The sequence below is a fragment of the Salarias fasciatus genome, chromosome 5 (genome assembly GCF_902148845.1).
Source record: "Salarias fasciatus chromosome 5, fSalaFa1.1, whole genome shotgun sequence".
In the NCBI taxonomy this organism is placed as follows: domain Eukaryota; kingdom Metazoa; phylum Chordata; class Actinopteri; order Blenniiformes; family Blenniidae; genus Salarias; species Salarias fasciatus.
Window position 1 is genome coordinate 14,511,073 of NC_043749.1, and position 27,838 is coordinate 14,538,910.

General features: G+C 43.0%; 3 protein-coding genes and 1 pseudogene across 3 annotated transcripts; 2 read left to right on the top strand and 2 right to left on the bottom strand.

Annotated features, from left to right (window-relative positions):
* Positions 1-1,460: 1,460 nt before the first annotated feature.
* Positions 1,461-3,297, bottom strand: LOC115389044 (SUZ domain-containing protein 1-like; annotated as a pseudogene).
* A 528-nt stretch (positions 3,298-3,825) lies between these two features.
* Positions 3,826-4,481, bottom strand: LOC115389046 (dynein heavy chain 1, axonemal-like). Its single transcript, XM_030092411.1, has 3 exons — positions 4,322-4,481; positions 4,069-4,233; positions 3,826-3,972 (listed from the first exon to the last, which is right to left on the bottom strand). The coding sequence occupies exons 1-3, from the start codon at positions 4,406-4,408 to the stop codon at positions 3,844-3,846; spliced, it is 381 nt and encodes a 126-aa protein (XP_029948271.1). The 5' UTR covers positions 4,409-4,481; the 3' UTR covers positions 3,826-3,843.
* Positions 4,482-10,831: 6,350 nt separating this feature from the next.
* fbxo42 (F-box protein 42) lies at positions 10,832-18,437 on the top strand. The gene is made up of 10 exons (XM_030092368.1): positions 10,832-10,999; positions 12,795-13,074; positions 13,880-13,996; positions 14,593-14,727; positions 15,116-15,269; positions 15,381-15,491; positions 16,000-16,096; positions 16,327-16,383; positions 16,473-16,589; positions 16,754-18,437. Exons 2-10 carry the CDS (start codon positions 12,801-12,803, stop codon positions 17,819-17,821), a joined length of 2,130 nt encoding a protein of 709 aa, XP_029948228.1. The 5' UTR covers positions 10,832-10,999; positions 12,795-12,800; the 3' UTR covers positions 17,822-18,437.
* A 2,810-nt stretch (positions 18,438-21,247) lies between these two features.
* On the top strand, positions 21,248-27,699 carry LOC115389027 (solute carrier family 25 member 34-like). The gene is made up of 6 exons (XM_030092390.1): positions 21,248-21,335; positions 21,668-22,376; positions 24,439-24,504; positions 25,964-26,116; positions 26,186-26,320; positions 26,423-27,699. The coding sequence occupies exons 2-6, from the start codon at positions 21,876-21,878 to the stop codon at positions 26,591-26,593; spliced, it is 1,026 nt and encodes a 341-aa protein (XP_029948250.1). The 5' UTR covers positions 21,248-21,335; positions 21,668-21,875; the 3' UTR covers positions 26,594-27,699.
* Positions 27,700-27,838: the final 139 nt, after the last annotated feature.

Sequence of the window (27,838 nt, forward strand, 5' to 3'; positions counted from 1 at the left end):
AGCAGAATATTCACCAACATTAACCGTTACGTAAAATCCACCTCGGAATAATTTACTAATCATAACTTCATACACAACCTATCAATATACTGCAAATGGTGCAAAAACACACCAGAATGTTGATTTCAAGGCAAATGCAGTGCAGCTAAGCTCAGAGACAAGCTCCACCTTCCTGACCGGTCTGACCAGGAACAAGGCAATGCACACCAGGACATTTACGCACGCTAACTTTAAATATCCAAACATTTGCCAAATTAGAAAAGAATTATGCTGACACCGAGAATGAATGCTCTGTATTCAGGCTACATCACATAGTTGCTAACACACTACGATCTCCCTGACACAAACTCAGCACTGTGCATATGTTCACTGAAGTGTTCGACTCCAGAGTTGCAGCATTCTCGAGCAAGTGTGACCAAAAAAAAAAGAAAAAAAAAGACTTGACATGAATTTCTCTTCTCGTTCATTCGATTTGCCGACTGATAAAGCAGGACTACCAATATTCTACTTTCACTGCTACTCTGCAGCATCTTTTCCTAAAACATCTGCACAGCGCTGGGTGTTTGATAAACAAAAAACAAGCACAACAAAATAACGTTGACTTGCTTAAAACAAAATACATTAGGCAAAATGACTTTTTAAAAATCCAGGGAGTTGTTACTTTATGCTTGGAAAAGCCTAGATTTAGTGAGTACGCTCTTCAAATCTATAATCTTGGCCACAGGCTGCGTGCCCACCGAGGTTCTTCCCTGTTTTTTTTGAATAGTGACTGGTGCTGAACGGAGGCTCTCAGACTGGGGAAAGTTCTGTTCCGAGCCGCCCGACCTCCTGTACTGCAGTATTACAACTCATCCCAGGACGCAGGACAAACCAGGAGCTTCTGTGGCCTCACCACTGTGCTGCTTGGCACACAGGAATCTCTCAGCTCATCATTTCCGCTGAACTCAAAGAAGTGAGGCCGGCTCCTGGTGGACACTCAGCCGTGATCCGAACGGCCATCTCGTCTGCTCACCTGCGTCTGAGGGGGAAACGCCCACAGATTCACCAGCTATCCTGAAGAGACGCACACCTGATGCGTGGCACTCGGCCGACCCCTGTCACGACTTAAAAAAAAAAAAAAAAAAAAAAAAAAAAATCATCGGGCACCTCATGGTCGGTTGGAGAATCACAGTGTGTAGGGAAGTGAGGCAAGAGCGTTCGCACTGTGGAACAGACGGATTTCATATCTTTGGCCGATCTCTGCAGTCACTTGCAATGAGAGAGATGACAAGAGGCAGAGGCCAAGACCAGCGAGAGGAGCAGAGGGAGGGTGGAAAAGTTCACCTAATTCCATGCTACATCTTAAGTCCACCAAGAGTTTTCCCATTTTTACCATTCTGCTCTTTGTACCACCCAAAACCCCTTAAAGTCCCACCCTTTGTCGCCTCCTCAGAGAGGCAGATGTTTCCGTGCAACAGGCGGCTCCTGTTATCTGCAGAGTCTGAAGCCTGAGGTTCCATCTGGACCAGACGGCTGACGGATCACGTGATTGTTTGGTCGAACTTGCTCTGAAGGTGGCTGTGAAGTTATGCGTGCTGCCCTAAAGCCAAGAAAGAGAAAGAGAGTCAAATCAACAGGGTTTATTCTTCAACCTTCAAGCACTTTTTCTATAATTACATCAATTCATTGCTGTAGTTTTAGCCAATATTATATCGTACCTGTCCTGGGATGGATTTTCCGGAGGCGCTTCCTCTGAAGAAGCACTACCCAAAATCCTTTTCCGGGCCTCAGCGTACTCGGCCTCCCGGCTGAGCCAAAGACTTCATCTGCTGTGAGGGACGGGATGCAGACGCAGCGCTTCCAGCAGTACCGTTATTCGTAGGACGCTTTAAATTCGAATTTGTGGTGGGGTGCTGCAGGTAGAGAGTCGTCCTGGATCACAATAGCAGTTCGCACAGGTGAGCCACTTGATTTCAACCCAGACTTTCTGCAAAAATGGGAAAATGTAATTAGCACATATCCATCGCGAGGAAGAAAATGTTATGGTTTGAAGATAAAATTACATGTCACTTACTTTGCCTCCTGGTTTATTTTTAGCTTTGCCTCAAGCCTTCTCTCAATTTCCTGAAGAAAAATACACACATTTTACATAATGTCAAATACGTAAGAGTCCTTTATTCTTTTGGTGAAGCTATGAGCTATCCACTTTTAACGTAACAGTAAATATTTTTTGCGTTATTGTTAACCTACAGTTTTTTTAATCACTTGGCTGCATCTTACTGATGTGAATATCTTCCCATTACTTATGTTCTTGTCTGTTATAAAAAAATAATGCAAATAAAATAATCCACAGTTCCCATTTTTAAATTTCAGGTTGTCTGTCATCTTGATAGAAGACTTACAGAACACTACACTAATTACTGGTAGTAATATGGTCTAAAACGTGGAATTCAAAACTAAATGGTCTAAATACTCTAAATACCTAAAACTTGCTTCGGATTATTCTTCAACAGTAATCCTGAACCAAACATGCATCTCGGCGCTACTGCCATTTCCGCATAGAAATGTTAAACGGTATAATCACTAAGGGAAAGAAAAATATTCTGTACAAATATTGACATATGTTTGACACGATCATAGACTGCCTCCGTGGAGCCAGAAACCCGAGAGACCAGGCTCGGTCTCGAGTCTGTGTGGGACAGCAGGGCCTGCCAGGCTCAACCAGGAAGACAACACAGAAAGACACCATGCTCATCCGCTTAGAACCGGGCATGCAGCACACCGCGGGTTCCTGCTCGGGTCTGTCTGTCTGTCATGGCGAGCTGGAGCCGGGTTCAGCACAAGTAAGCACGGTACGCGGCTGTTTCTCACCCCGCTGTCCGCCGCCTCTTCCCAGCTCTCTGCAATCTCCTCATCCTCCATGTTTAAGTGCTGGCTGGCTGCCTCCTCGCTTCACCGGCGGACTCTATCCCATCCGCGGGGAGGACATGGGGCAGCGGGCAGGGCTCAAGGAGACGCACCGGGGGGGGGCTCGGTGGTCGCAGGTTCTCCTCTCGGGGCTTCGGATCGAGACTGTGCGAGCGGAGTTACCAACCTTCGTTAGCCGCGAGTTAGCCTGTTAGCTTGACGCTCCGCTGGGGGCAGCCCTCTCTGGACAACTGTTACTTTGGGTTTACCGTCACAGCCGAGTCAGTAAACCAACATCCACCAGCGCGGCGACCGCAGAAGCACTGACAGGCCGCTAAATGTCTTTAAAAGCCGACAACAGCCCAATGGTTAACCACGGAGCAAAGCCAAACGGCTTAAGTTCAAACGTTCAGGTCGAGGAGCGGAAATGACGTCATGACGCAAGCTCAGACAGCTAGCGTCAGTGATTTACAGGCTCCAGCGGACTGTCAACAACAAATGTCTTCTTTCACAGAGCAACAGTATGTCTGTTTGTAGAGAACCAAGCTATTGTATTTACAACAAGAAATCAAACGATCAATTCCGACTTAGTATCTTTCTTGATAGCATGTCAATGAAAAGAGAGATAAAAATTTAAACAAATAAACGAATCAGAAAGATCAAACGAAGGCAGTTTATAAAGTGATGCTGGAAACCTGATGAATATCATTTAATTCAATAATCCATGTTCATCAAACTAACATCATAAATTAGGCTGAATACATTTGCAAGTAAAACAGTTATCTCAATAAGTTCATGTAATTAACAAGTATAAGTCGATCTAACTATATGCAAAAGTTCAGACAACAAAAGGTATTTATTAAGACAACACACTTTTTTATGGTTGAGTTAGGAAAATGAGTTGTACTCAAGACAAACATTAAAGGAAGCCCTGTGAGTTAAAATATCAACATGGATTTACAGTGTGGGAATAGAGCCTCCACTGGTCGCCAAGTAATCACTGAAACCTTTCTGCACCTGCCCCAAAAGTTTGTTGCACAGCCTAAGTTTGGCAAACAGGACAGCATCGGGACAAAGCTCCATCACCTGGACACAGAAACACATGCACACACTTAAATACATCCCCTTCTATTATAACTTTCAAATTGGTCTAAATACATAAAACGCAACCAAAGCTCTGACCTTCCGATTATCAAAGGCAGTTTTCATGAGTCTTCGCCATATTCCGTCCATTTTCTTGAATGTTCTTGCCTCTACGGGCAGCTGCCGGTTAATTTCATCAGAGCTGAAGGCGGGCTTCAAATTTAACCAGGAACTCTGGCACATCAGCCACTCCTTCAGCACATCCTGTATTTACCAGAACAGGAACACAGAACCACATTAGACTTGATGATACAACTTGGATATCTTCAAATTGTATGACTGTTGTCTGTACTCGAGTCATGTGTAGCTTGCTCTCCCAGGTGTTGATGCGGCCTTCAAAGGCTGTTTTAAATTGTGGGACGGACAAGTTCTGTGTCATGACAATGTGATCATTAAGCAACTGGGACACTCCATCTGGACTCTTCAAAATGTAGGTTTGTGTCTCCTTGTGGGGCAACACATCAAAGACCACTGCAGCCACTCCTGCTCCATCTTTTCCAGGGCCTGGGTGAGAAAAGGTGGAAAAACTTAAAAAACGTAGATTTGGTGAGATTATCCTCAAAAAAGGATGTGAAGTTGCTGCTACTTTTCCCCTTCAAAAGACACAAAGTCTGAATTGTTTCCATCAACAAAACATGCAACTGAACTTGTACCTGACTATACATGAGTGATAATATAACTTCTTTAAAAACCCAGTAAGTTTCATGTAATTTGTATTAAGAAATGATTTCTTGTTAGAAGTACCTGTTCGATGGAGTGCTCTTTCCCAGAAACCTCAGCTACATAAGCTACATCGTCCATATAATTCTGCAGGCCGAGCTCCAGACAGTGAGAGAAGGTCCAGTTGGCTTTGGGCTCCACTTCCATCTGAATGCGTTCTGAAAGCATTTCCCAGTGGCGGCTCCTCATTCCTGGGTTTCTCAGACCCTGAAGTATCGGGACGTAGGGAAGGAAGTCCTCGATCTTTTTACGGATAAAAGTTGCCACCTCTTGGCAATCTAGAGCAGAGTAAAACACAAAGACAAGTCCATGACATGCACGGGTCAATCACAAGAAGCATCACTTTTTTAGAGAGGGAGGAACACCTACCAGGAATGTCCTTGAAATGCTCAACACATGTGTGCACTGTCTTGAGGGCATCTTTGACTGTGCACTCAAGCTGCTCAGGGTCAATGGAAGACAGTGGATCATTGAGCCACCGCTCATGCCAATATAGCCAATCAGAGGTGGTTTTCCAAAGGTCATCAATGGTTGACAGTCTTTGATCAATTTATGCACACGATCATACTGCAGTACAAATTGACATGTCACAGTCAGAAAAAAGTAAAAAAACAAAAAAAACAAAGATGTTTTTAACTCAAAACCTTCTCTTTCACTTACATTGGTGGCAGGCATACCAAACAGACGCTCTCTGGTGTTGTATGTTTGGGCCATAGTCTGGCACTCCTTCACTTGCTTACTGATATGTTGGATCTTGTTTGAAAGCTCTCGGGCACGTTCAATATCGACATTCTTTGCAAACCCAGCAACTAGCATCTACAAGTAAAGTTACATAACATGGAAAAAAAATCAGCTTGACATAAAAACAAGGCACAAAGTGTTCATTTTTAGATGTTTCAATGCATGTGAGAGGTTGAAAAGCTCTAGAAATGGATCAGAAAGTCACAGACCTGTAAAGAATCCAGGCGCTCCTCAAAGCTATCTTGATCCGCCAGTTGAATTTTGCGGAAACGCTCCTCATCCTCCACATGCTGGGTGACGACTGTTTCCATGTTGTTCATTATCCGCTGAGGCCACCAAATAGTAGTGCACCTGCACAGAAATGTCCTCTTAACAATTCCAACAAAAATTTCAGTTCAACTTCGGATTCTTAAAGCAGAATAAAAACATGAATACCAAACTTACTTTTGATTGAAATCCTCATTTGTCAGATTGTAGAATAATTCCTCCAACATTTCATAATCTGACATGGTCTTGTTGACAAGTTCCTGCTGAAGACAGATTTAGAAAAAACAATGCCTGACTGAACTGATATGGAAAACAGCGATATCTGCACGGAGCTGCACCTTCAAGTTTTTGAGCTCTTCTGGAATCTGCTTCATCCATTCCCTCTTTTCAGCCAATTCCTCGATGCGCTTGGGTTTCTTATGTAGCTTTTCATTCATTGCACTATACATGTCGCATGCCTGAACAAAAAACAAACCCTCACAAGGTGGAAAGTGGGATTTGTCACTAGTACACAAAACCATGTGCTGTGCATCTATATGTATATTAATCTACCATGTAATTTTTTGCCTCAAAACAAATGACCTACATTGTCCAGCTGCGTCCGTAGACCCAGAGCAAAGTGATCCAGAAGTGCATTGGCTAAAGCCTTCCTTTTATTGATGAGGGACTGCCGTACAGGCTCCACAAGTACAGCAAATGGACCAATCACAATGGAAGATGGCAAGGTGAGTTCGATCCTTTCTACATCTTTGAGATGCTGTTCAACCTCTTTTTTCACTTCTTGGGCTGTCTGACTCTGTTCTTCATTATGAGATCTAGCAGCCAAATAACAGAGGTATTAGAGAAAGAAGGAACTGTCAGTGAAAAATGTGATTTCATCCAAAAGGAAACACATGGAAGATAAATCTGACACACAGTCACACAGTGGAATCTGCAAAAAAACTGGATGTGTGTTTGTAGTATCAAACTAACTTACTTTAGAGAAGTTTTTATGTCCAGGCTATATAGCTCCAAGTATTTCTCATATTCAGCTGCATAGGCCTCGAGGGGTATGACTGCTTGTACCAGGCAATTGCTGATCTTCTTCCTCAGCTCTTTCACTTCTGGCTCCCACACATTCACTGTCTCAAGCCACTCCACGTCGTGTATGAACATTTTCTGCAATACAAACTGAAAAAAAAGAAACAGAAGAAGGTAAAAACACAGTCATTTACTCTATGCATATTAGTAACATCGTCAGGCATTTATTCATGTGCACACTTTATGGAAAACTGTGCAAATCAAGTCATTGCAGATCACCTTATCAAGCTGTGGTATTTTGTGGGTGGCCAAAACACCCTGATCAAACAGATTAACAAGCGATGTTTCAAAATTCTCCAAAGGAGGGCTGTATGAATTCCACTCTCGTCCAGAACCAAGTTTACCACGAACACAGGATCCTTCTTTGGCCTAAACAGGGGAGAACGCAGCCATATTACTGACACAATATTGAACACTGCTGTAAGCACAACATATATGTATTTGGAAGATAAACTAGTAAACTAGTGAAGGTCTCATTTGATCTTACTGGTAGGGGCTGGTGATGAGATCATTACCCCAGACCAGGTCCTGAGGACACGTCAGCAGACTGTGGCAGGCATCCAGCAGCAGCTGAGTCAGGCTGGTCAGAGAATCCTGCACGAGGGAGCGGAGGGAATCCTGCAGGTTGAGGCGCACCACAGCCATCAGTTTGCACAGACTGGACAGCTTGTAGGTGTCCCAGCAAGGCATGTTGACATCGAATGCGCCCTTGCCAAGATGAAGCAGGTTTGAACGAATGATGTCGGTCAGTGTGGTCACAAATGTCTTCCTGAGAAATAAATTCATCTGCAGAAGAAGAAAAAGACTTCATGGTTTGTGATTCATGTGAAATGTGTTTTTTTGTTTGCTTTTTGTTTGCTTTTTTAAAGAAAAAAAAGGAAATTATGCCTAATCCCACTTGTTGTCGGCACTCTGTGATCATTTATTGCATACACCTTTTAGAATGAAATTAGAGGATACTGTAAATGAATGACAGGAAAAAGGCTACCAGGCAGTGTCCAGGAAACAGTACCTTACTATGAAGTGAAGATTGGACAACTTCAAATTTGTCCAGATGAAGGGGTTCAGTTGAGGTGAGGTTGAACAGCTTCATGTTCGCCACATTTCTGGATTCAGACCATATCTCCGTTAACACAGTGATCACCTCTGGCTTTCTGAACAGGGTTCTTTTGACAAAAGCGGCTTTGTTCTCCTCATAAGTGGCGTAGGGAACCGGAACACACCCTGCAAATCAAACCCGTGTTGAAATTTTAACTTAGAAAATTTTCTACCTAATTATAATGTTAAAAAAAAGTTAGAAACAAAAAAAAACAACAACTTCACAATACCTTTTGGGGTACATTGGCAGATTCCTTCTTTGGCAGGGTGATTTGTGAAAACTTCCGAGGATTGTTCATCACGTATTTGTCAGAAGTCATGCGGTTCATTGTACGGTCATAGCCCAGTTTGGTCTCCATCTCCAATTCCCCCATATATGTCTCAGAACTAAGCACATGACATTCACGTCATCCTTTCACTGAGTTGAAATCTTAACTAACAGACTGTACAAAGCTATTATAAAATGACAAATGACATTGCTTACATTTTCGGTCTGAGGCCAGGAGTTGACAGAACGAGTCTTTTGATTTGTTGGAGACTGTCAGTACTGAGGGATGGACTGCCTGGACAGCTCGGCATGCAGAGCACAGATAAGCGGTACAGACACAGAGCCTCTGCGTTTTTCCTGTAGCGTAGAGCAAACTGGATCCGTTCGACAAATATGCGTGGGTCCTCGGCGCAGAAATACAGTCTGATCCTGGGGATCCAGTGCTTACTGCCTGCTACCAAGGAGTTCATTCCTAATCACAGAGGGTGACATCAGAAAAAAATATAACAGAGCAGTATGAGAAAACAAGGTGCTGCTATAATCCAGAGACATATCAGGGTTTGTTGGGCATATGCTGTTCAGATTACCTTTTTGGTCTGTCTCTTTGCTGTTTTGGTGAACTTTCTCAACCAGGTACTGACATTTCTCCTTACTATAATCAAGAACCCCAACTAAATGCCAGCAATATTCCAAGGATGGACTTCTTGGGTCATCTGTAATAAAGGGCAGGAGTAATCATTGAGAGGTAGACAAGAAAATGTCTTTTTGTTGATGTTGTTGTTGGGTTTTTTTTCTCGAAGAAACAAAATTTACCTGAAGTGATCCCATCATCTTTAGGTAACAGGGCTTTAGCAGGAATGGGTTTTTGATGAGATCCCTCACAACGGCCCAAAGCAAGCCAGTCATCTGGTGTCCGACAGTCATAGTCCTCATTGTCAAACATCTCAGGAAAAAAAACATAAGAACACACCAAAACATAGGATGTGGTGTAATGAAACAACAAAGGCCACAGAAAGAATGCATTAGTTTTAGTATTCACTTACTTCTAAAGGGAGACAGGGTGAGTCTGGTGTGGTTGCAGGCTTATCACTGCTACTCGGATGTCTTGGCAATAGGAGGGTACAGTCAATTCCTTTGTCTGCCAGCAATTGTTCCAAATCTAAGTTCAGGTACTCTCTTCGAAGTCTGTCAAGGAACACAATATTACAAATGTTTTCATTTGCTAACTTTTTTGTTTTTGCTCATCAATCATCATCAACAACAAAAACTATTACTGGGAAACATGGAACTCAAACATTTGACATTTTATCTTAAATGCATTGCAAACTCATATTTTTGACCATATATAGTATGACAAGGGATTCTTGTATGATATTACCACTTGAGGTCTTGAGGCATGCTATATTTGATGAAATATTCTTAATCATCGTGTATAAATATTCTTCTAAGGACAGAACATACCTTTCTATTGTTAACCGGCGGGGAACATGACCAGGGCTGGTGAGGTACGGCATACGGACTTTAGGTGCATCTGCTCCCTTGCAGAAGTAGACATTTTGCACCAGTTTGCACAGGTCAGAGGGAGCCTGATAGGCTGCACCTAAGGTAAACAACAATCTATATGTTACAAACAGCAAAAGAGTTGGGTTTTTTCAAATAATATTATTGTTATTATTATTTTTCTACACTGTGGCCACTTGTTTTCTATAAAGAAGTACAGTATTGCTTACTTTGGGTTGATTGGTCATCACTTAACCTGAGGACTGAATTTCCCATGACATGTTTCATGTCATGACATGAGATGTTTCCCAGTGACACCTGCTGGGTCTCCATCTGTGACTGAGTTGGAGGCTCTGGCACTGTGGGAATATCTGGGAATTGAGGCCTCACTGATAATCCCAAGCAGGCAGAGGCTTGTGTGCCATCCTATATAGAGGAAAAGACTGGATTCAACGATCTGCTATTTAAATACATCTGAAGTATACTTATATTTGTCTTGAAGTTAGTTTGTTCTGAATAGGAGCGATCAATTATTTCTAAAAATGGAGAGAGGGCAGTTTAAAAGCACCCGTGACTTAAATAATTCAGCATTACTTTCTCTTATGGTCATTTGTCACGGACAAGATGTTTGTTTTTGAATCACGAAAGCAACAAGACAACGGAACCTCTGACTTGCCTTATATTGAATGCAGCTGCAGAAAGTCGTGCTTCTTTCAGTCCTCCGTATCGATAAATTGACAGAGTGATCAACTTGTGAAATCTCAGTTTACCACTCAGTCCGGCGACAGTGAGTTGGTGCTGGTTGCCATGGAGACGAACATGGTTGCTTCCTCCGGCTGTGGACTATTTTTTTCATCCTTGAAATCTATGGAGAAGAGTAATTTGTAAATTGCATTTTGTTGTTGTTGTTGTTGTTGCTAATTTTGAAAATTTACAATTAAAAAAAAAATTGACATTTACTCTGGAACCCCTGACGCCCCGGAGCATGGCTGTTCCGCGACCCGGCCGCTAGGGGGCGCAATGTGCAGAGCAGAGGCTGAGGAGAGGACTAACCCAGGTACCCCCCCCCCCCCCCCCCCCCCCCCCCTGGCACCACCCACCCATCCGGCACCACCCACCCCGGTACGCGGACGGTCAGCGGCCGCTGGAGCGTCGCTGTGCTGCGGAGGACGCTGCTCGCTGAGCGGAAGATGGCGACTGTCGGGAGGCTGCAGGGGAATCTCCGGAGCTGATGCCGGGGAGGAGGAGAGCACAGCTAACCACTCAGAGGCCTGAAGCAACACGTCTTAAACTACGGTATTGACACAGCTGTCATGATTCGGGTGCGAACAACGCTGAAGCGAGTGAAGCCTGACAAAGTATGAAATCCAGGAGAAACCCACAGCAGCCTTTGATGAGCTAACGTTAGCATAGATTATCAGCTCCAGTCCGAACACAGTACATGAAGAGCTGGGTGGGATAAATGTTACACTAGGCAGCTATAGGGACGGATTTTAAATAGTTGATATATTGAAACACTGTGATAATGGGGTGTTTCAATAGAAAAATACCCCTTCCTGTGGCTTCAAACACTTAGCTGGATATTCATTGATGTTAGCTCCGTTAGCATGATAACTTAGCCAGCGCTAGCCGGCTAGCATATATACCACCCCGATCCAACGTTAGATTTCTCAACATGTACAAGTTAGTTTGTGGATGACATTGTTATTTATTTCATTCAGTTCGAAATTAACACTTGCTAAGGTGTGTTGTAGTGTTTGGAGTGGCACGAGTAAGCTTCTGGCGACCATTAGCATTAGCAGAGTCGTCTTTCATGTAGTGGCTAGCGACAGCTACTTAGCCCATGGTAACCGGGACGTGCAGTGTGGAGGAGCCAGCTGCTTGGGTTAAAGAAGGGGCACCACCCGCCTTAAACAAAGGCTGTAATGAAGGTTTGCTGGCTGGGCGGTAGATGCCACTTCATATAACATCAGATCAAGCTCCAGTTTCATGGGACACTATGTTTCTTATATCTCGCTTCGATTCGATCATCAAATGTGAGATACAGGAATCAACATTTAGGCAGACAATTTGTCTGTCTATATGTGTCTGTGTCTGTCATTACTCCTGTGATGGTAAAGCGTCTGAAGTTGTAAACCATCCCATTTTGTTTGGACATCTTACAAGTTCGGTTGTCATTGACAGTGGTCATGTTGTGCTGACATGATGCAGAACCAGATAACAGCTTAACACTTGTTACTCCAGGGCTCAGATGTATACACGCTTTTCCTTATTTTTTTACATCAGCCCAAATGTTTGTTTTTGACCACACTTGTTAAATTCAAACATTAGGCATTCCCTACTGATATTCAGACTTTGCAAAGCAGAAATTTGAGGTTTTATCTTATGTCATCACTCCTCACTTGATCTCTGATCATCCTGACTCAGTGTCAGTTTAATCTGCAGAAGTCTGAGAGTCAAATTTGGTAATCATCACAATTTAAGTTAACAGTTATTGTGCAAACCTTTTTCTGTCACTCATGCAGAATATTAAAGATCCAGTCTATTCTTTCACCTCACAGTTTGGCTTTCATCACATCTTTTAGATCATTGTAATTGACGATTTTAATCCCTGAGCACGTTCTTCAGAGTGGTGCAGTCACTAGCTATCACCTGTTGTCATATTTAAGCCACCCATCAGTTTCTACTAGGATTTCTCACACTTCATACATCCTTCATACTCCATCAAGCTGCTGTACTGTTGATGTCAACAGTCTGTAGTCAACAAAGAAAAATTAAGAGCAACTTGTCTTTTGACATCGATTACTTGTTGATTCTTTAAACAGCCTGCCTCATATCTCGTCTTTGTCCCTCCTTAAATTTCTTTAAACACAAGTTTAGTAAAATATGTTTTAATTAATATACCCCATTGTTTACAATGCAACTTTTTTACTACGTGTTCAGTGTTATTATGGTTAATTGTGTGTTTTTTTGAGGGCTTGTTAAACTAACCCTAACCCTACAATGTCATTGATTTTTTGAATCATCTGATCAACTTCAGCAGATTGTGAGCTCATGCACCTCACTTCTGTTTTCTCTCACGTCTCGACAGACAATAATGTCCCACTCCCCTGAAAATGAAGAGGGATACTTTGTTGCCATGGATACAGAGGATGATGGTGCAGAGCCTGCAGGGATAAGAGAGGAAGTGGACTCAAAGATGGGGTCCTGTCGACAAGAAGGGAACATGGACAGCAGTGCCAAAGGAGACGGGAGAACAATGATGGAGCTGCCAGAGGAAGTTCTTGAATATATCCTGTCCTTTCTCTCTCCGTATCAGGAGCACAAGACAGCTGCGCTTGTGTGTAAGCAGTGGTATCGCCTCATCAAAGGTCCGTAGACCACATTTACATTGTCTTATGTCAAATGAAATTGTGGAAGGGTGGAGTTTGTGGGCACAAGGTTGAAAGCAGTGACACTTTTTCTGAATTGCAAAGACGCATCCTTGAAGCTCAGTAGTGGCGGAGTTAGGACTTACTACTGTCACGATGATTATAATTTAAAGTTAACAGTGCATTTCTCTTGCTCTTTTCCGGCATTGCTACTGCAGATTATATGATCCCCGTGTTTGGATTTTGCTGTTCATGAAACATCCTGAGCACTTGGAGTTGCCCAGGAAGCCAGTGGTGACTTGTCAGCAGAGGGATTTAAACATGAACCGTCTGGTTGCAGGCTCACTTATGAAAATGAGAAAGCAACACAGATCTGAATTGAGCAAGCAGAAATAAATTTAATTTGATTGCGATGGTCTGATTTTTGCAGAAATTCTAAAATAATTTATACCCCAATTTAAATACGTAAATAGTTTTCTTTCAGTGCTGATGAATATTTTTTCAAATCTGTTCCTGTAGGAGCGAGAGCTGCAGCTGTGTCAGAATTTGTCCATTTCACTCATGCATTTTCAAAATGTTTTTGGGGACTGTTGAGATCCACATGATGCTTCATTTTAGTCCGGCCACTTTCTTCAGTGATTTTAGTTGTGATGGCGTGAAATCCTTAAATGTGATTCACCTGTCGTTGAGAAGCACCCTGTGAAAGTTTGTACGTTTAAGTTTGTTTGATTGTCCTCCTCTTCTGCCTTTTCAAAGTACTGACACCGTCTGTGTCTCTGTTTTTGTGTTTCTATCTCCAAACTAGGTGTTGCTTATCAGTGTTACCACGGATTTTTGAGAGCTGTCCAGGAGGGAAATATCCAGTGGGAAAGCCGTACCTACCCATATCCAGGAACCCCCATCACTCAGCGCTTTTCACACAGTCAGTTTATTGTGTTTGCACACCACACAGTGCCACTTATGAAAAAGCTTTTATGACAAATGGCTTGTTTACTGTTGTCAGTGTGATTGTGGGAAGGATAAACCTCATACACAGCTGCAGGGAGTCAGTATACAGAGTTTATTTTCACTAAATGCATGAAGTTTAAACATTTTGGATATCAATTTAGAGAAAATAACATGGATCATGAATGAAATTAGCAACATAATTTTTGACGTGGTTCCTCCTGAAATCAAATTTCTCCTTTGATTATGATTCAGAATCTTTTAGACAACTGAACTCCAAGTTTGTTTGAACAGAGTTGTCAAAAAAGCAGTGAGTGTATGACATCTATGCTGTTAACTGTGGTGGAAACTTATGAAAAGCAACATGAGATACTTGATTCATTTTTATCTGTATATAGTATCAGACATGTTTAATCATAGATTATCATAGTGGAGGAAAGTCTACTATTTTCAAAAGAAATGATAATATTATTAAAAATATGTCTTTTAAACTACTGCATTTGAAAATGTCTCTCTGTACTCTTTCTGTCCCAATCTAATCTCTAGTTGATTTCTCGTTTTTTGGGCTTCCAGGTGCTTGTTATTACGACTCAAATCAATCCATGTATGTGTTCGGGGGCTGCACACAGAGTAGCTGCAACGCTGCCTTCAACGACCTATGGAGACTTGACCTCAACAGCAAGGAGTGGATCCGCCCTTTAGCTTCAGGTGAGACTGTTAGGAGAGAGTAAAATCAGCCAGAAATGGACGTTCCAGCTGTTTTTACGAGCAGTTATATGTGCCGTCACATGGAGCTTATGTAAGAGGGACTGTGGGAGGATGGGCTATTCATGCTTGTGAATGCAGAGTACGCTGTAGTTTCAGGAGTAGGAGTTTAGAGCTTTTTGACCTTTTATTTTCTGTATAAAGATTTTTTTTTTCTCTGTGAGATTTTGTCTTGAAGGTAAAAGCATTAATGGTCATATAATAATTAAAAAGAATGTTCTGGCTTTTATGTTCTTAGAAATGATTTACAAGGTAAAAGGCAGCAGTGGGACAAAACACCATATTGACCTATTTATCCACGTAGTCACATTTTTGTTTTGTGTTCCATCAGGCTCTTATCCATCTCCGAAAGCTGGAGCAACCCTAGTGATGCACAAAGATCTGCTGGTGCTGTTTGGGGGGTGGACTCGCCCCAGCCCTTACCCACTGCACCAACCAGAACGGTTTTTTGACGAAATTCACACCTATTCTCCCTCAAAAAACTGGTGAGATGAATTTCTCTGCCTCAGATGGTTGTAATGGAAGTCGGACATGTTCAGACTTCAGGCTGTAATCTTGTTCGTTGGACCCGTTTTATTTTTTTCTCCTTATCTCAGGTGGAACTGTATAGTCACAACACACGGACCTCCGCCCATGGCTGGCCACTCTTCATCTGTGATCGGGAGCGTGATGGTTGTGTTTGGTGGATCATTAGGAGCTCGTCAAATGTAAGAAGGGTTTTTTTTATTTTTACATTTAGAATGAAATACTCAAATTCAAGGCTGCACAGAACACAATAAAGGTCACGGAGTGAGTGTGCAGCATCTCATTTTCAGAAGTTTAACATCTCAATGGTGGATGGTTAAAAAGTTATTGATTTATCAGATGTCAGATGAGTCGGTGTATGATTTACCCCACAGACAATCTTTACGGTGTCACAGGCAGCACACAGGTCATGTTCTTAACAGAGCAGCATGGGTCAGCAACAGTTCCCTGCAACCCTGAACATGAGAAAGCTGTTTTAATAGAGGGATGGGAAGTTGAAGTTTTAGCTCATTGCTGTAAAATGCATCAAGCATTTTGTCAGGGACAGAGCAGTCCCGAATGACGCCAAACCACTGCTGAAATAGTTTTCTCACTATTTTTGCCTCAACAAAGAGAAGGCTCCCTTTTGAAGTTTTTTTACCCAGAATGTATTGATCTTCTCTTCTTTGCTGTTCTGCTGGTTCCGATCAGGAGTAATGAGGTGTGGGTTCTGGACCTGGAGCAGTGGTCCTGGTCCAAACCGCCCATATCTGGACCATCGCCCCACCCGCGAGGAGGACAGTCACAAGTAAGACTGCTTCACTGTTTAACCTCATCCCACTGAAATATGATTATTCCGTTAAAAACAGCATCGTTTTTCAAAGAAATAAGCTGAAAATCATGTTTTTGATGTTAGTTTATTCTTTCCATTCCACTCTCCATTCTCATTACTTTGAAACAGTGATAATGAGCCACACACCTTTAATTGTCTTTTTTTTTTTTTTTTTTGTAAGTAAACGATCAATATTTTCTTCGCAGATTGTGATTGATGATCAAACGCTGCTCATCTTGGGAGGCTGTGGCGGCCCCAATGCAGTAAGTTTTTTCAGAATGTGATTCCTCTCAGGTGCTGTCGGTATAATGTAACCGAGTTTTCACTTGTCCCTTTGTCTTCTGTGTTAAAGCTCCTTAAAGATGCCTGGCTCCTGCACATGGGGGCGCCACCCTGGAGGTGGCAGCAGCTGCAGGTAGAAAACGAGGACCACGGAGCCCCCGAGCTGTGGTGTCACCCGGCATGCAGGGTGAGCGTGGGGCTTTGATATTAACGTTCTTACCTGACAGTCACGCTGCGTCTTTTATCCAGATGTGATTTTTTTTTTTTTTTTAATCTGATGTCCACACAAACATCTGTTTTAGCAGTCCGTCTCATTTCGTGTCTGGTTTCTTGCTGTGTTTCTGCTGCCAGGTGGGCCAGTGTGTGGTGGTTTTCTCGCAGGCTCCATCCGGCCGCGCGCCGCTCAGCCCAAGTCTTAACTCTCGGCCCTCCCCCATAAGTGCTACACCGGCCCCGCTGGGCCCCGAACCGCCTTCCCTGCGCTCCCAGTCTCCGGTCCGGAGCGGGGCCGCCGGCGTCGTCCTGGGAGCCGTAGAAGAGGCTCCGTGCGTGAACGGTCGCTGGGGCACGTTGAGACCGCGTCCATCAGCGAGGGGAGGCGCCAGAGAAGGGAGCCCCTCCTCCTCCAACCAGCCGTCACCCTCCCAAGGCCCTGACAGCCCCCCTCTTCCTCCGCTCCCGCCGTTAATAAACGGCTCCTCACCCTCTCCACGGACCAGCCCGGCCCAGGCCGCCTCTCCTCCCTCCCGCCCTCACCTTCCTGCCTCCACAGACTATGGCTGGGAGTCCCCTCCCTCCGCCGCCCACCACTCTGAGGTGCCCAGCACCAACGGCCTGCACACGCCCCCTGCCGGCTCCCCACGCACTCCCCCAGGAGCAGTGTCTCCGGCTGCCTTAAGACGAGGGCTGGAGGCAGTTAAAAACAAATCTTCCTCGTCGCTACCGTCTTCGTCGTCATCGTCTTCCCTTCAGACGCAGGGGGCTCCTCCCGGCGGCGGCGGAGGAGGAGGAGGAGGAGGAGCAGCGGCTCCTCCAGGGACCCCTCCATCTTCATCCTCCAGTCCCCCTCAAGCAGCCGGAGCCGACGGACACGCTATCCCGCCCATCGCGCGGCGTCTCGGACACCACCCGCCGCAAAGCCTGAACGTAGGAAAACCTCTGTACCAGTCCCTCAACTGCAAGCCCATGCAGATGTACGTGCTGGACGTGTCCCGGGCCAAATCCGCCAGGGTGGTCTCGTGGAGAGTTTACGGAAACGGGACTCCGGCCGCAGTCACAGGCCCACCAGAGACCAGTCTCCACACCGTGGTGCAGGGCAGAGGGGAGCTAATCATTTTCGGTGGCCTCATGGACAAAAAACAGAATGTGAAGTACTACCCAAAAACCAACGCCTTGTACTTTGTACGAGCTAAAAGGTAATGCAGCCGCACGGGGCACTGGGAAGAACAGACGCTCCACCCTGTGGCCGCACAAGGGAACCGACACACAAGGCCTTTTTCCTGTAGGAAGGATTTTGAGAAAAAAAAGAACATAATCATGATTAGATGTTTCACTTCAGAAATTCACTATTCTCCATTCTGCCTACTGCGAGCATTCAAAACACTTTAACTACACTTTGGTAAAAAAAAACTCTGGCTTGAATGAGAATTGTGAGTGTGAGTGTGAAGTGTGACTGTGGTGAGAACTGAACATTTTTGTTGTTCCCTAAAAAAGAAGAAAAAAAAGAAAAAACCAACCGAGCAGTAACATCTGTTTTCCTGTGTCATCGTCCTCTGAACCCATGAAAAGAGAAACGACAGAGGAGCCGACGCCGTCGACAGAAACAACTGACCTTGCTTTTTGTATCACTCTTTAAGCCTGCAATGTTTACATTGGAAATTGTGTGAGTGTGTGCGCGTGTATGTGTTTGTGTGTGCACGGCGGTGGTTAACAGTTGTTGATAAATGTGTGTTGGAGGCCACGATGGCTGAGATGTGGCACTGTACTATAAACATAGTTAAACAATAAAGGCCTCCATGTCTGCTCTGTCGCTGTCTCAAATGTTTTTTTTTTTGTGTGTTTGAAATGTTGCTGCTTTTGTTGAGTAAATTTTCCCATCCTGATGTCCAATATTTGCCCGATCAGAATTAAGAGTTCATCTCTGGAATTTCCAATAAAACTCATGATTTCAAGCTGTACATGAATAAATAATTGTTTAGGTTTCTTTGAGTAATTCATAATTTAAGTTTGCAAATCTGTAACAAAAGAAAAATAATCATGTTATACACAAAAATACTGTTCTGCTTAGCTTGAATTAGATTAGAGTTAGATTTGGCTACCAAAACTCAGGCTCGACCTTGAAGTGTTTGGATTTATCAGCCCGTCTCATGTTTGGATGGTGTGACCATCGGCACAGCTGAATGGTATCAGGAGTGGCAGGTTTTCCCTGAGACCCCTGGAAGCTGTAGGTGTTCCAACAATGTTTGAGTGACTGAAATACAGCAATTTAAGATTTTAAAAATGAACAGAATTTTAACAGGATTAAATTTTTATCCTAAAAGATGCACAATTTATTCTACAAATATGTGCACCCAAAATCTGGCAAGTTTTATCTTTTATATTCCTTTTTTTGGGATGTTGACCTTAGGTAATCACTTTAAAAACTTTAAAATCAAAATAAGGTATTGATCCTAATTTATTAGGTTCAACTAATTCTCTTTTGCCAAATTTAATTCAGTCATTTATTTTGTCCTGTTTTTAAGTCATCTCAAAGTGCATCGAATTGTTTCTTACATTCATTTTTCATGGAGATGCTGGCAAGCTGCCCACCATTGGAACAACTTGAGTGATCAGAAGACACCTTGTTCCTTCACCTTAATTACACTGACAAACTTAATTAGTTCTAAAAGATCAGCATTTAAAGCTCCAGGATGACTAATACTGTATGTTTGTATGTGTGAGTACCATGCAGTGATGGGAGTAACTACAATCTAATACTTTCCCATGCGTTATAAAGCCGTTACCATTACTGACAAAATTAGTGTAAAGTGCGTCACGTGACGTGACAGAGATGCAACCATAGAAAGATCTACTGTATGTCAGTAGATGTATGTCGATGAACATTGAAATGCTATCCACAGTTACGTATAAAATATGATTGAAGTTTTCTCTCATGCACAGCAACATTTCAGTAATTTAGACTGATGTTTCCTATTTGTAATTTATTTCTGTGAAGTGTCCATTTGTTTCATTTATCATGAACCTTCTTCCGTTTAAAAAAAGGAGCTTTTCTTTCCCACAGTCGATGACATCATCATCTAATTTACATAAATATGTCAAATTAGGTGATGACTAAATTGATACATTGTTGCAAACTCCCCAGCCAGGAACGTTCTAAATGACGTCATCATATCGATGCAAACTACATCACGTGACATGACAGAGATACAGCCAGAGCCCTGATCATTCAAAGGCAGCTTTTAATATCTACTGACATACATCTATGTGTCATTATTCTTTTATAAATGTAGAAATACTATTTACAGTTTGATTTGTGTATTGTGTCATATTACCACACAGCAATATTTGAACAATTTAGATTAATTTGACTTTCTAATGGGCCACACACCAAATGCCAAACAGTACTTGTCATACTCACCAGTGTTGGGCAAGGTACTTAAAAAAAAAGTAATTATTTAGAGTTATGAATTACTTCTTCAAAAAAGTAACTGAGTTTGTAACTGAGTCAAAATATTTGTTTGTAATTTATTCTGCCAAGTGTCCATTTATTTTATTAATAAAATATTCAATTTTAGAATGAATAATTGAAAATTCATTTTAAAGTTGCGTTAAGAGGGGATCCAAATGCTCTGACATGTTTAAACACGTTTTGTTAAAGTAATGAAATAGTTTCTTTGCCTAGTAATTATTTACTCTTAACATATTTTGACTCAGTTACAAACTCAGTTACTTTTTTGAAGAGGTAACTCATACTTTTCATTGAACAAACCAGTTTTTAGGTTGGATTGGATCTGTGCTCCCAAGGTGCAGCTGAAAATATTATCCTTCCTGTAGTCAGAAGCAGCAATTTGCAGCATTTACCTCTCTACTGATTACACACCCCGCCTTCTTTAACTTAAAGAAAAAGCCAGTACTTTTTTTTAGATTTTTCTGTGTGTCCCTCTTCTTTTTCTTCTTCTCATTGCTCTCTATCCATCTTCAGTGTTGCTTTATTCTGTTAAGGGTTACTTCTAGTTTTTGGACTGTGGGAGGAAAAACTCACGGAAGCACAGGGAGAACATCCAAACTTCCCCATAAAAGTGAACCTACAGCCTCCTCGCTGTGAGCTGTGTGGAGCCTTATGGAGAATGTAAAGAACAGAGTGTACTCCTGAAACTCAGACAGGTGCTGAAAAAAAGAACCTAAAAAAATCTAGCAAGTATTGAAGAAAAACAAAATACAAACAAATGCACCAGCATAAATATCTCTATTTTTAGAATAGGAGTTTAAAGCATTATGTTGTCGACTTTGTGAGATTCAGCTGGGAAAAAACACATTTCTGCTGCGTCCCTACTGAGGCTTTGTGGCGTCCCCAAGGAGGAGCCCGCCCCACCCTTTGAGAACCACCTCCCCCATTAATGCAGCAGCGAATCGAACGTAAACAAGTGGGTTGTTGGTTTGATCCCTCAGTGGGTCAGACTCTCCGCTCCCAGCTGATCAACAATAACCTTTTACCCAGAGAGCGCTGATAGGCGCGCGACGGGGGCAGCGCGCCGCGCAGCCACGTGATTGGCACAGCCGCGGGGATGTGGAGAGGTGGCGGGCGGCGCGTGCACGGCATTGGCTGTGACCCGGAGCGGAGGGAGGGCGCTCTGACAATGAATGTGCTGAGGACACATGTTTACAATGACCGGTGGATGAGGAAGAATGGAGCGGGCCCCGAGCAGCGAGTACTGTGAGTTTCTGATAGAGATTTAAAAAAAAAAAGAGTTTAAAATGTATCTTGTGACTCTGAGTACTGCACGTGCTTCATGTTTTGCTTGTCCAGTTTTGTTTGAGTGGGACTGCAGGATGTGCATTGTGAATGTAACTACTTTTTTTTTTTTTTCAATTTTGAAAACATGCATCAGGCGTAAAAAGTTAAAGAGCCGGAAAGAAAAACGACTTTGACAGGTTTTTCAGGTGCAGTCATGTGACTTTTAGGGTTTGGCTCTTATAACAATACTTGGTTTACGGTTAAAATGTGGTGATTCACAAATGAATGGGGTTTTTTTTTTCTTCCTGCAGTTGCTTCCTGTGCAGAGTGAAGGCAGCTAACAGCAGTCCCTGAAGAGGAGACGATCTGGATCCTGCAGAGTCGCAGGAGAAACATGTAATCATTGTTGCGTGACTTAACTCAACTGTACCGAGGACTCGCCTAACCTCTCTGCACACTGCAAAGAAGACAGAGTGATTGTAAAGACGGTCAGCTCTACTTCAGGATCCCCTCTCAGAGATGACTGGTGCCCAGGTCCTGAAAGCTTCGCCCCAGCAGTCAGTATTTGGTGAGCAGCCTCTGCACAGAATGACACCCACCGTGTCCAAACTGCCCCGGGGCATCATGGGCCCCTCGCCGCCGCCTCAGACCGTCTGGCCTCCCCTGGACTTCGGCTTGGGCGCCGTGGCCTGCTGTGCAGCCTGTGTGTTCACCAACCCTCTGGAGGTCGTGAAGACCCGGCTGCAGCTCCAGGGGGAACTCCGCGCTCGCGGATCCTACCAGGTCCACTACCGGGGGGTCCTGCAGGCCCTCTGGGTGGTGGGGCGCACAGACGGGCTCCGGGGCCTGCAGAAGGGGCTCTCCGTTGGTCTGATATACCAGGCCGTGATGAACGGCGTGAGGCTGGGCTCCTACTCCTACTGCGATGCTCTGGGTGTCACCTCGCTCCCCGGGGGCAGCTTGCTGTCCGGGGCGGGCGCCGGCGCTCTGGGTGCCTTCATCGCTTCCCCTGCATACTTGGTGAGTCGACATTTTCTTGTGCCCCTTTTTTTTAACATCGTTGCTCATTCAACTGTGCACTCTAGTAGAGTTTCAGGTTTCAGCGATCTCTCTGCTGTAACTCAAATGAATGAGGCCTCAGCAGGATTCTGCAGAGCTCCACAACAACCCAGTTATTTCAGTCTGATGTGCTGGATGAAAGGAGATATCCAAAACACAGAGTACAGTGTAGGAGCAGATGTTACAACTGCTGCTCTTTAGCCATGGTTCTCAGACAATTGTAATGTATAGATTTGCTGACATTTCATGTTACATAACTAAATCCTCCTCTTTTTCTTTCTGTGCTTCAAAGATTTCTTCCATTTGCTACAAATGTCTTCTAACTATCTATGAGGTGCTCTCACTCTTTCAAAAAGTTTAATTTCAATAGTTTTAAGAAGTAGGACTAAAAGACAAACACTATGTATTCACAATGCTGCACGGCACATGGTTTCTCATTTCCTTCACTGCTCCTCGTGTTTCAAGATACTGTGGGATCAGTCTGCTGAGCACATGTACAGTTCCCTCCTCTGCTCCCATTTTATATACATTTGCATTTAAAGTATGCTCTTTAAACTGAGCAAAATCTGTGAAACTTGTTCGTAGCTGTATTTCTTTCTCCTGTGATTCAGTGTATATCATGGGATCGAGTTTCAAAATTAATCCAGTGTGAGTGAACAAAATTTCCATCCAGAATGAAGTAGTTTCTTTAAAGATCTCAATGAGGTAACGTGAGTTTTTGACTCTCAAAGTGAGAAGAATCACATGGGAATTTTCTTGATTTTTGTAGTGCAAGATCTCCCCTTCTATGTGCTCACTGTGGAAAAATTATACAATTTCATACGACCAAACAGTTTAATCCGTGTAGCGAAAGTGAGTTTTTCAATTTAAAAATGGCCTTTTGATTAGTGTTTCAGTGCATGCTGTACAGAGTGTGACCTTGTTCTTTCACTTTTTAGAGAGAAGGTTACTAAAAAAAAAACCCAGTAATATTGAAAATCTCCATTTGGAATAAGACGCCATAAAGCAAAAGAAGCTGCCTGTAAGGCTCTGATCCAGTGAAGCCTGAACTTCCTGCATTTGACCTGAACAACAAAAACAAGACTCCAGCAGCTCCGTTTCAAAGGAGTGTCCGATGTCTTTCATCTATTTTAGTCCTGTATGAGTGTTTATGTGCAAAGTGAAGCACACGTGTGTTTCATAAGGCCAGGTCATCATCGATACGAGGTTGAGTTATTTAATATTCAGTTTGATTACATTTTTGACATAAACTGCTGAATGGGTTGTACCTCACTATTCTATGTTTTTTTTGTTGTGCGTCTATTCTCCACATGAAGAACTTGGTGTTTATTTTCCTGACCTGTTTTCCAACTCACATCAGCTTCACTGTTCCACTTTTTATTGTCCCTTTTATGAATGAGCTGCGTTTATCTTTCAAATGACCGGAACAGTGTTTTATTGTTGTTGTTTACTGTCTGAACCCTTGAGTCAATCTCTTGTAGGCTATCTAATTTATTGCACAGTCATGGAAAAACAATATTTTTCAGGGGCATGTTAGTCCGTGCTGAAGTCACTAAATATACCCTGCACACCGCTTCAACCCAACAACCGCCGCTCCATATAGACTGGACCCTATGGCTCGTCTCTGCATACCGGTGGCAGTGATCGAAGAAAACAAGATGAAAGTTACTTTATCCATGAGATCAAGAAGGAAATGGGGCCTCTGCTTTGGTCGTCTTCTATTTCACTGCATCACTCATCACAGAAAACCTGAATAATGATTGTCTTTGTTTGTACATGCTGAGCATAAAACAACAGTGTGATTAGGTTGTTGGTGCAAATGAATCGTCACAGACTTCCTGACTGTTTGTTATGTAACTCATACCTGTTATCTGTAACTTTTACGTAACTCATCCTCGTATCAGCTGAAATATTATCTAAATTAGTGACATCCTGGGTTTTCTGTGTCTTTCATTTTATTTTTGCCAGAGATCATTCTACCGAGAAAACTTAACGGATTCTAATATGTGTGTTTGCTTCACAGGTGAAAACACACCTGCAGGCTCAAACTGTGAAAGCGATTGCGGTCGGTCACCAGCATAACCACATGGTAGGATGTTCGATTACTTTTTTTTTTTTACACTTTTCTTAACAGTGATACTGAAGGCTCAGGAAGAAAAGAATTACAGACAAATACAGAAAAAGAAATAAAAGAAATAGAGACCCCCTGGATGATCCGTTGTAACCCTGTGGAATAACCACCCACACACACACACACACACACCAAATTCTGCTACCTCATTACTCACAAGACAATAAAAATATACATTAAATACGGCATTTTTAAAAATGGTCTCTTACTTCTTTGCTCTAAGACTAAGGAAAATATTCAAAATGTTTCTTAATAACGGTAATTTCTATATCATTTTGCCACTCCAGTCAGTTTAAAACCTTTTTTGGTCAGTTTTTTTTATTCCTCTTGAGGAAATACTTCTTTTTTCCTGCATTGACTAATCCTATATCTAGGATACAGTGGTGTGGTCGTATTATAGCGCTCCAGAGAGCTGATGGGGTTAAAGGTCTCTCCTCCACGGTTGGGACACGTCAGCTGTGGAATCCAACCTGCAAACCTCTGATCTTAAAGGGATACTTCAACATTTTGGCAAATTGGCTCATTTAGCGCAATTCCTTAGTCATTTCGAACAGCATACTTACTTTCTTTGTGAGGGCGAGCTGTTGTTTATTCAGAGGTGAGTCGGGGAAGGTTTTCGGGACGGACACAATGGAAGTGAGCGGTTTTTTTGGTTCCCCTTGTCAAACTCATCAAATACACAATCCAACAACCCCAGAACACTTTGGTGGACACGTTATAATCCGCACATTCACTACGCTGTGGAACACCAACAAATAATATTGTAGCGTTACGACACTGAAGCAAATACTGGGAACTACTTTTTCTTTTGAAATCACTACGCCCAGACGCCGTGTTTAGTAAGCAGTTCCGTCTTAGCAATCTTCGCATAAACAACTCAATCTCGTAATTTTGCATTAATATTTCACAGCGTAGTGAATGTGCGGATTATAACGTGTCCACCAAAGTGTTTTGGGGTTGTTGGATTTTGTATTTGATTAGTTTGACGAGGGGGAACAAAAATACCATTCACTTCCATTGTGTCCGTCCTAAAAACCTTTCCCGACTCACCTCTGAATAAACAATAGCTCGCCCTTACAAAAAAAAGTAAGTATGCTGTTCGAAATGACTAAGGAATTGCGCTAAATGGGCCAATTTGCCAAAATGTTGAAGTATCCCTTTAAGTCCACTTCTCTCGCCTCCCAGCTACCACTGTGTGTGACCCCTGAAGGAAAATAACCTCTGCTTTAGAGGATGTTTTAACATTTTTCATAATGTCTCTTCAAGGCTTTATTAAAGGAAAAAACAATAAAACAGAATATTATTGATCAGTGTCGCCACTGTATTACAGTAACACTATAGCTTCATGTTATGTCAGGAACACATAAATATAGATTACTTTTATTATCTCAGTCAAGACGTTTTATTCTCTTTTCAGGGCGTGTCGGATGCCTTTGTTTCCATCTATCGACGGGAGGGGCTGTCTGGTCTCTGGAGGGGGGTGAATGGGGCCGTGCCTCGCGTCATGGTGGGATCAGCTGCCCAACTGGCAACCTTCACCTCCGCCAAGGACTGGGTGTCACGCTCCCAGGTAGGCGCCATGAACAGGTGGCATTCTTAGGGCGTGGTTAACACGGTTAACTGTCTGCTCCTCTTGCAGTGGTTCAGTCCAAACAGCTGGATGACAGTGCTGATAGCTGCCAGCATCAGCGGCGTGGCCGTGGCCGTGGCCATCACGCCGTTCGACGTCATCAGCACGCGACTCTACAACCAGCCGGTCGACGAGTTTCGCAGGGTGAGTCCGAGTTTGTCAGAGTGGTGTTTGCTCTCGTTTGTATCACCAGAATCGTTGACTTCCTCAGTTCAGTGTTGATCCTGTTTTCCGTGTGTTTTGTAGGGGCGTTTGTACAGCGGACTGTCAGACTGTATGCTGAAAGTGTGCAGAGCCGAGGGGCCGCTGGGGTTGTATAAAGGCATGGGCCCCGTCTTCCTGCGACTGGCCCCCCACACCATGCTCAGCATGGTTTTCTGGGACTTGCTGAGGCAGCAGGCAGTGAAACACAACTAGTGCCAAGGAGGCAGCTGAACCACCAGCACACACACACACACACACACACACACACACACACACACACACACACACACACACACACACACACACACACAAACTTGAACCGGTCTGTGTGGCTGGTCACAGATGAAGATATAGAAATAAACCTCCATTCAATGAAGAACTGCCTTCAAGGCAAAACAGAGACACTGTTGGATGCACTTTCTTTGATATTGATACGGCTTTTCAATCCATGTGGGAGCTATGCACCTCGGCCAATTTAGCAGAGAAACAGAAACAAGAAAATGATGATCACCAGCGGTGATGAAGCTCGTGAGCATTTGTTTATTTGATGTTTTCTTTAGCTAAAGAGTCATAATGTTACTTCACTGCTTTTCTAAATTCTGGGATGTTTCTCGGCTATGCGGACAGTGATTTTCTAGATTTTAATGTTTCTCTGAGCGAAGACATTTTCAATCACGTCACCAGCATTCAAGGTTCTTGTTGTGTTTTCCTTCTATTCTTCATGCTGAGTTCACGCCTCTTGGTTGTGGTTTCATAGTTGTCCTGCAGACTCGAGCACCAGCTCATAGATCTCACTCTGCCTTCAAAGCTGCTTTCGGTGGCACTTGTTCTGATCCAAAAAAAAGCACAGATGACGTATTAAATAGCAGCACTCCATGAAGAGTTCAACACACGACACAATCTGTTAAGACACTGTTTAAGGAGTTTCTTTCAGATGACTATGATGTGTAAAGTGAACATTCAGGTTTGACCTTTTGTTACCTCAAACAATTAAGTTACAAGTGATCTTTGAATTTTTCAACATCAGCTTGGAAAGGCAGACTACTTGAGGAAAAAGTTTGAATTGTTAAAATAAGCTGTATATTCCATGTTGATAATCCATCATGACTGTAATATTGATCAAACTTCAGTGCTTAATTTTCGTTGCCTTGTTTTTTCTTTGTGCAGATGAAAGTATGAATCATGTATTTTCCTCATTTACAGACCTGAACCACTGTAAAGCCAGGAGCAGCACTTGATTTCTTTTTGTTCTCAGAAAGCTTGTCTTTGAGTGTTTTAAGGCCTTTTAAGCTAACTATCGTCAATAAAGATGTTTTTCTAATAAATGGTTTTTTGTTCCTTTTCAAACAAAAGCGATGCATCTTCAGAAACTCGCTGCTGTAGCAGCTTTTATAGAACAAACTGACGTGTTTCATATTGATTTGGGTAACGTAATCATCATCTACAGTGGACTTTCAG

Excerpts from the sequence above, each read along its gene's own strand:
- LOC115389046 (XM_030092411.1), bottom strand. The coding sequence starts at position 4,408 with ATGACACAGAACTTGTCCGTCCCACAATTTAAAACAGCCTTTGAAGGC. Across the intron at positions 4,234-4,321 it reads GCAAGCTACACATGACTCGA|GATGTGCTGAAGGAGTGGCT; the intron begins GTACAGACAACA and ends TGGTAAATACAG. Across the intron at positions 3,973-4,068 it reads CTGCCTTTGATAATCGGAAG|GTGATGGAGCTTTGTCCCGA; the intron begins GTCAGAGCTTTG and ends TTCTGTGTCCAG.
- fbxo42 (XM_030092368.1), top strand. The coding sequence starts at position 12,801 with ATGTCCCACTCCCCTGAAAATGAAGAGGGATACTTTGTTGCCATGGAT. Across the intron at positions 14,728-15,115 it reads GATCCGCCCTTTAGCTTCAG|GCTCTTATCCATCTCCGAAA; the intron begins GTGAGACTGTTA and ends GTGTTCCATCAG. Across the intron at positions 16,384-16,472 it reads GCTGTGGCGGCCCCAATGCA|CTCCTTAAAGATGCCTGGCT; the intron begins GTAAGTTTTTTC and ends TCTGTGTTAAAG.
- LOC115389027 (XM_030092390.1), top strand. The coding sequence starts at position 21,876 with ATGACTGGTGCCCAGGTCCTGAAAGCTTCGCCCCAGCAGTCAGTATTT. Across the intron at positions 22,377-24,438 it reads TCGCTTCCCCTGCATACTTG|GTGAAAACACACCTGCAGGC; the intron begins GTGAGTCGACAT and ends TTTGCTTCACAG. Across the intron at positions 24,505-25,963 it reads GTCACCAGCATAACCACATG|GGCGTGTCGGATGCCTTTGT; the intron begins GTAGGATGTTCG and ends TTCTCTTTTCAG.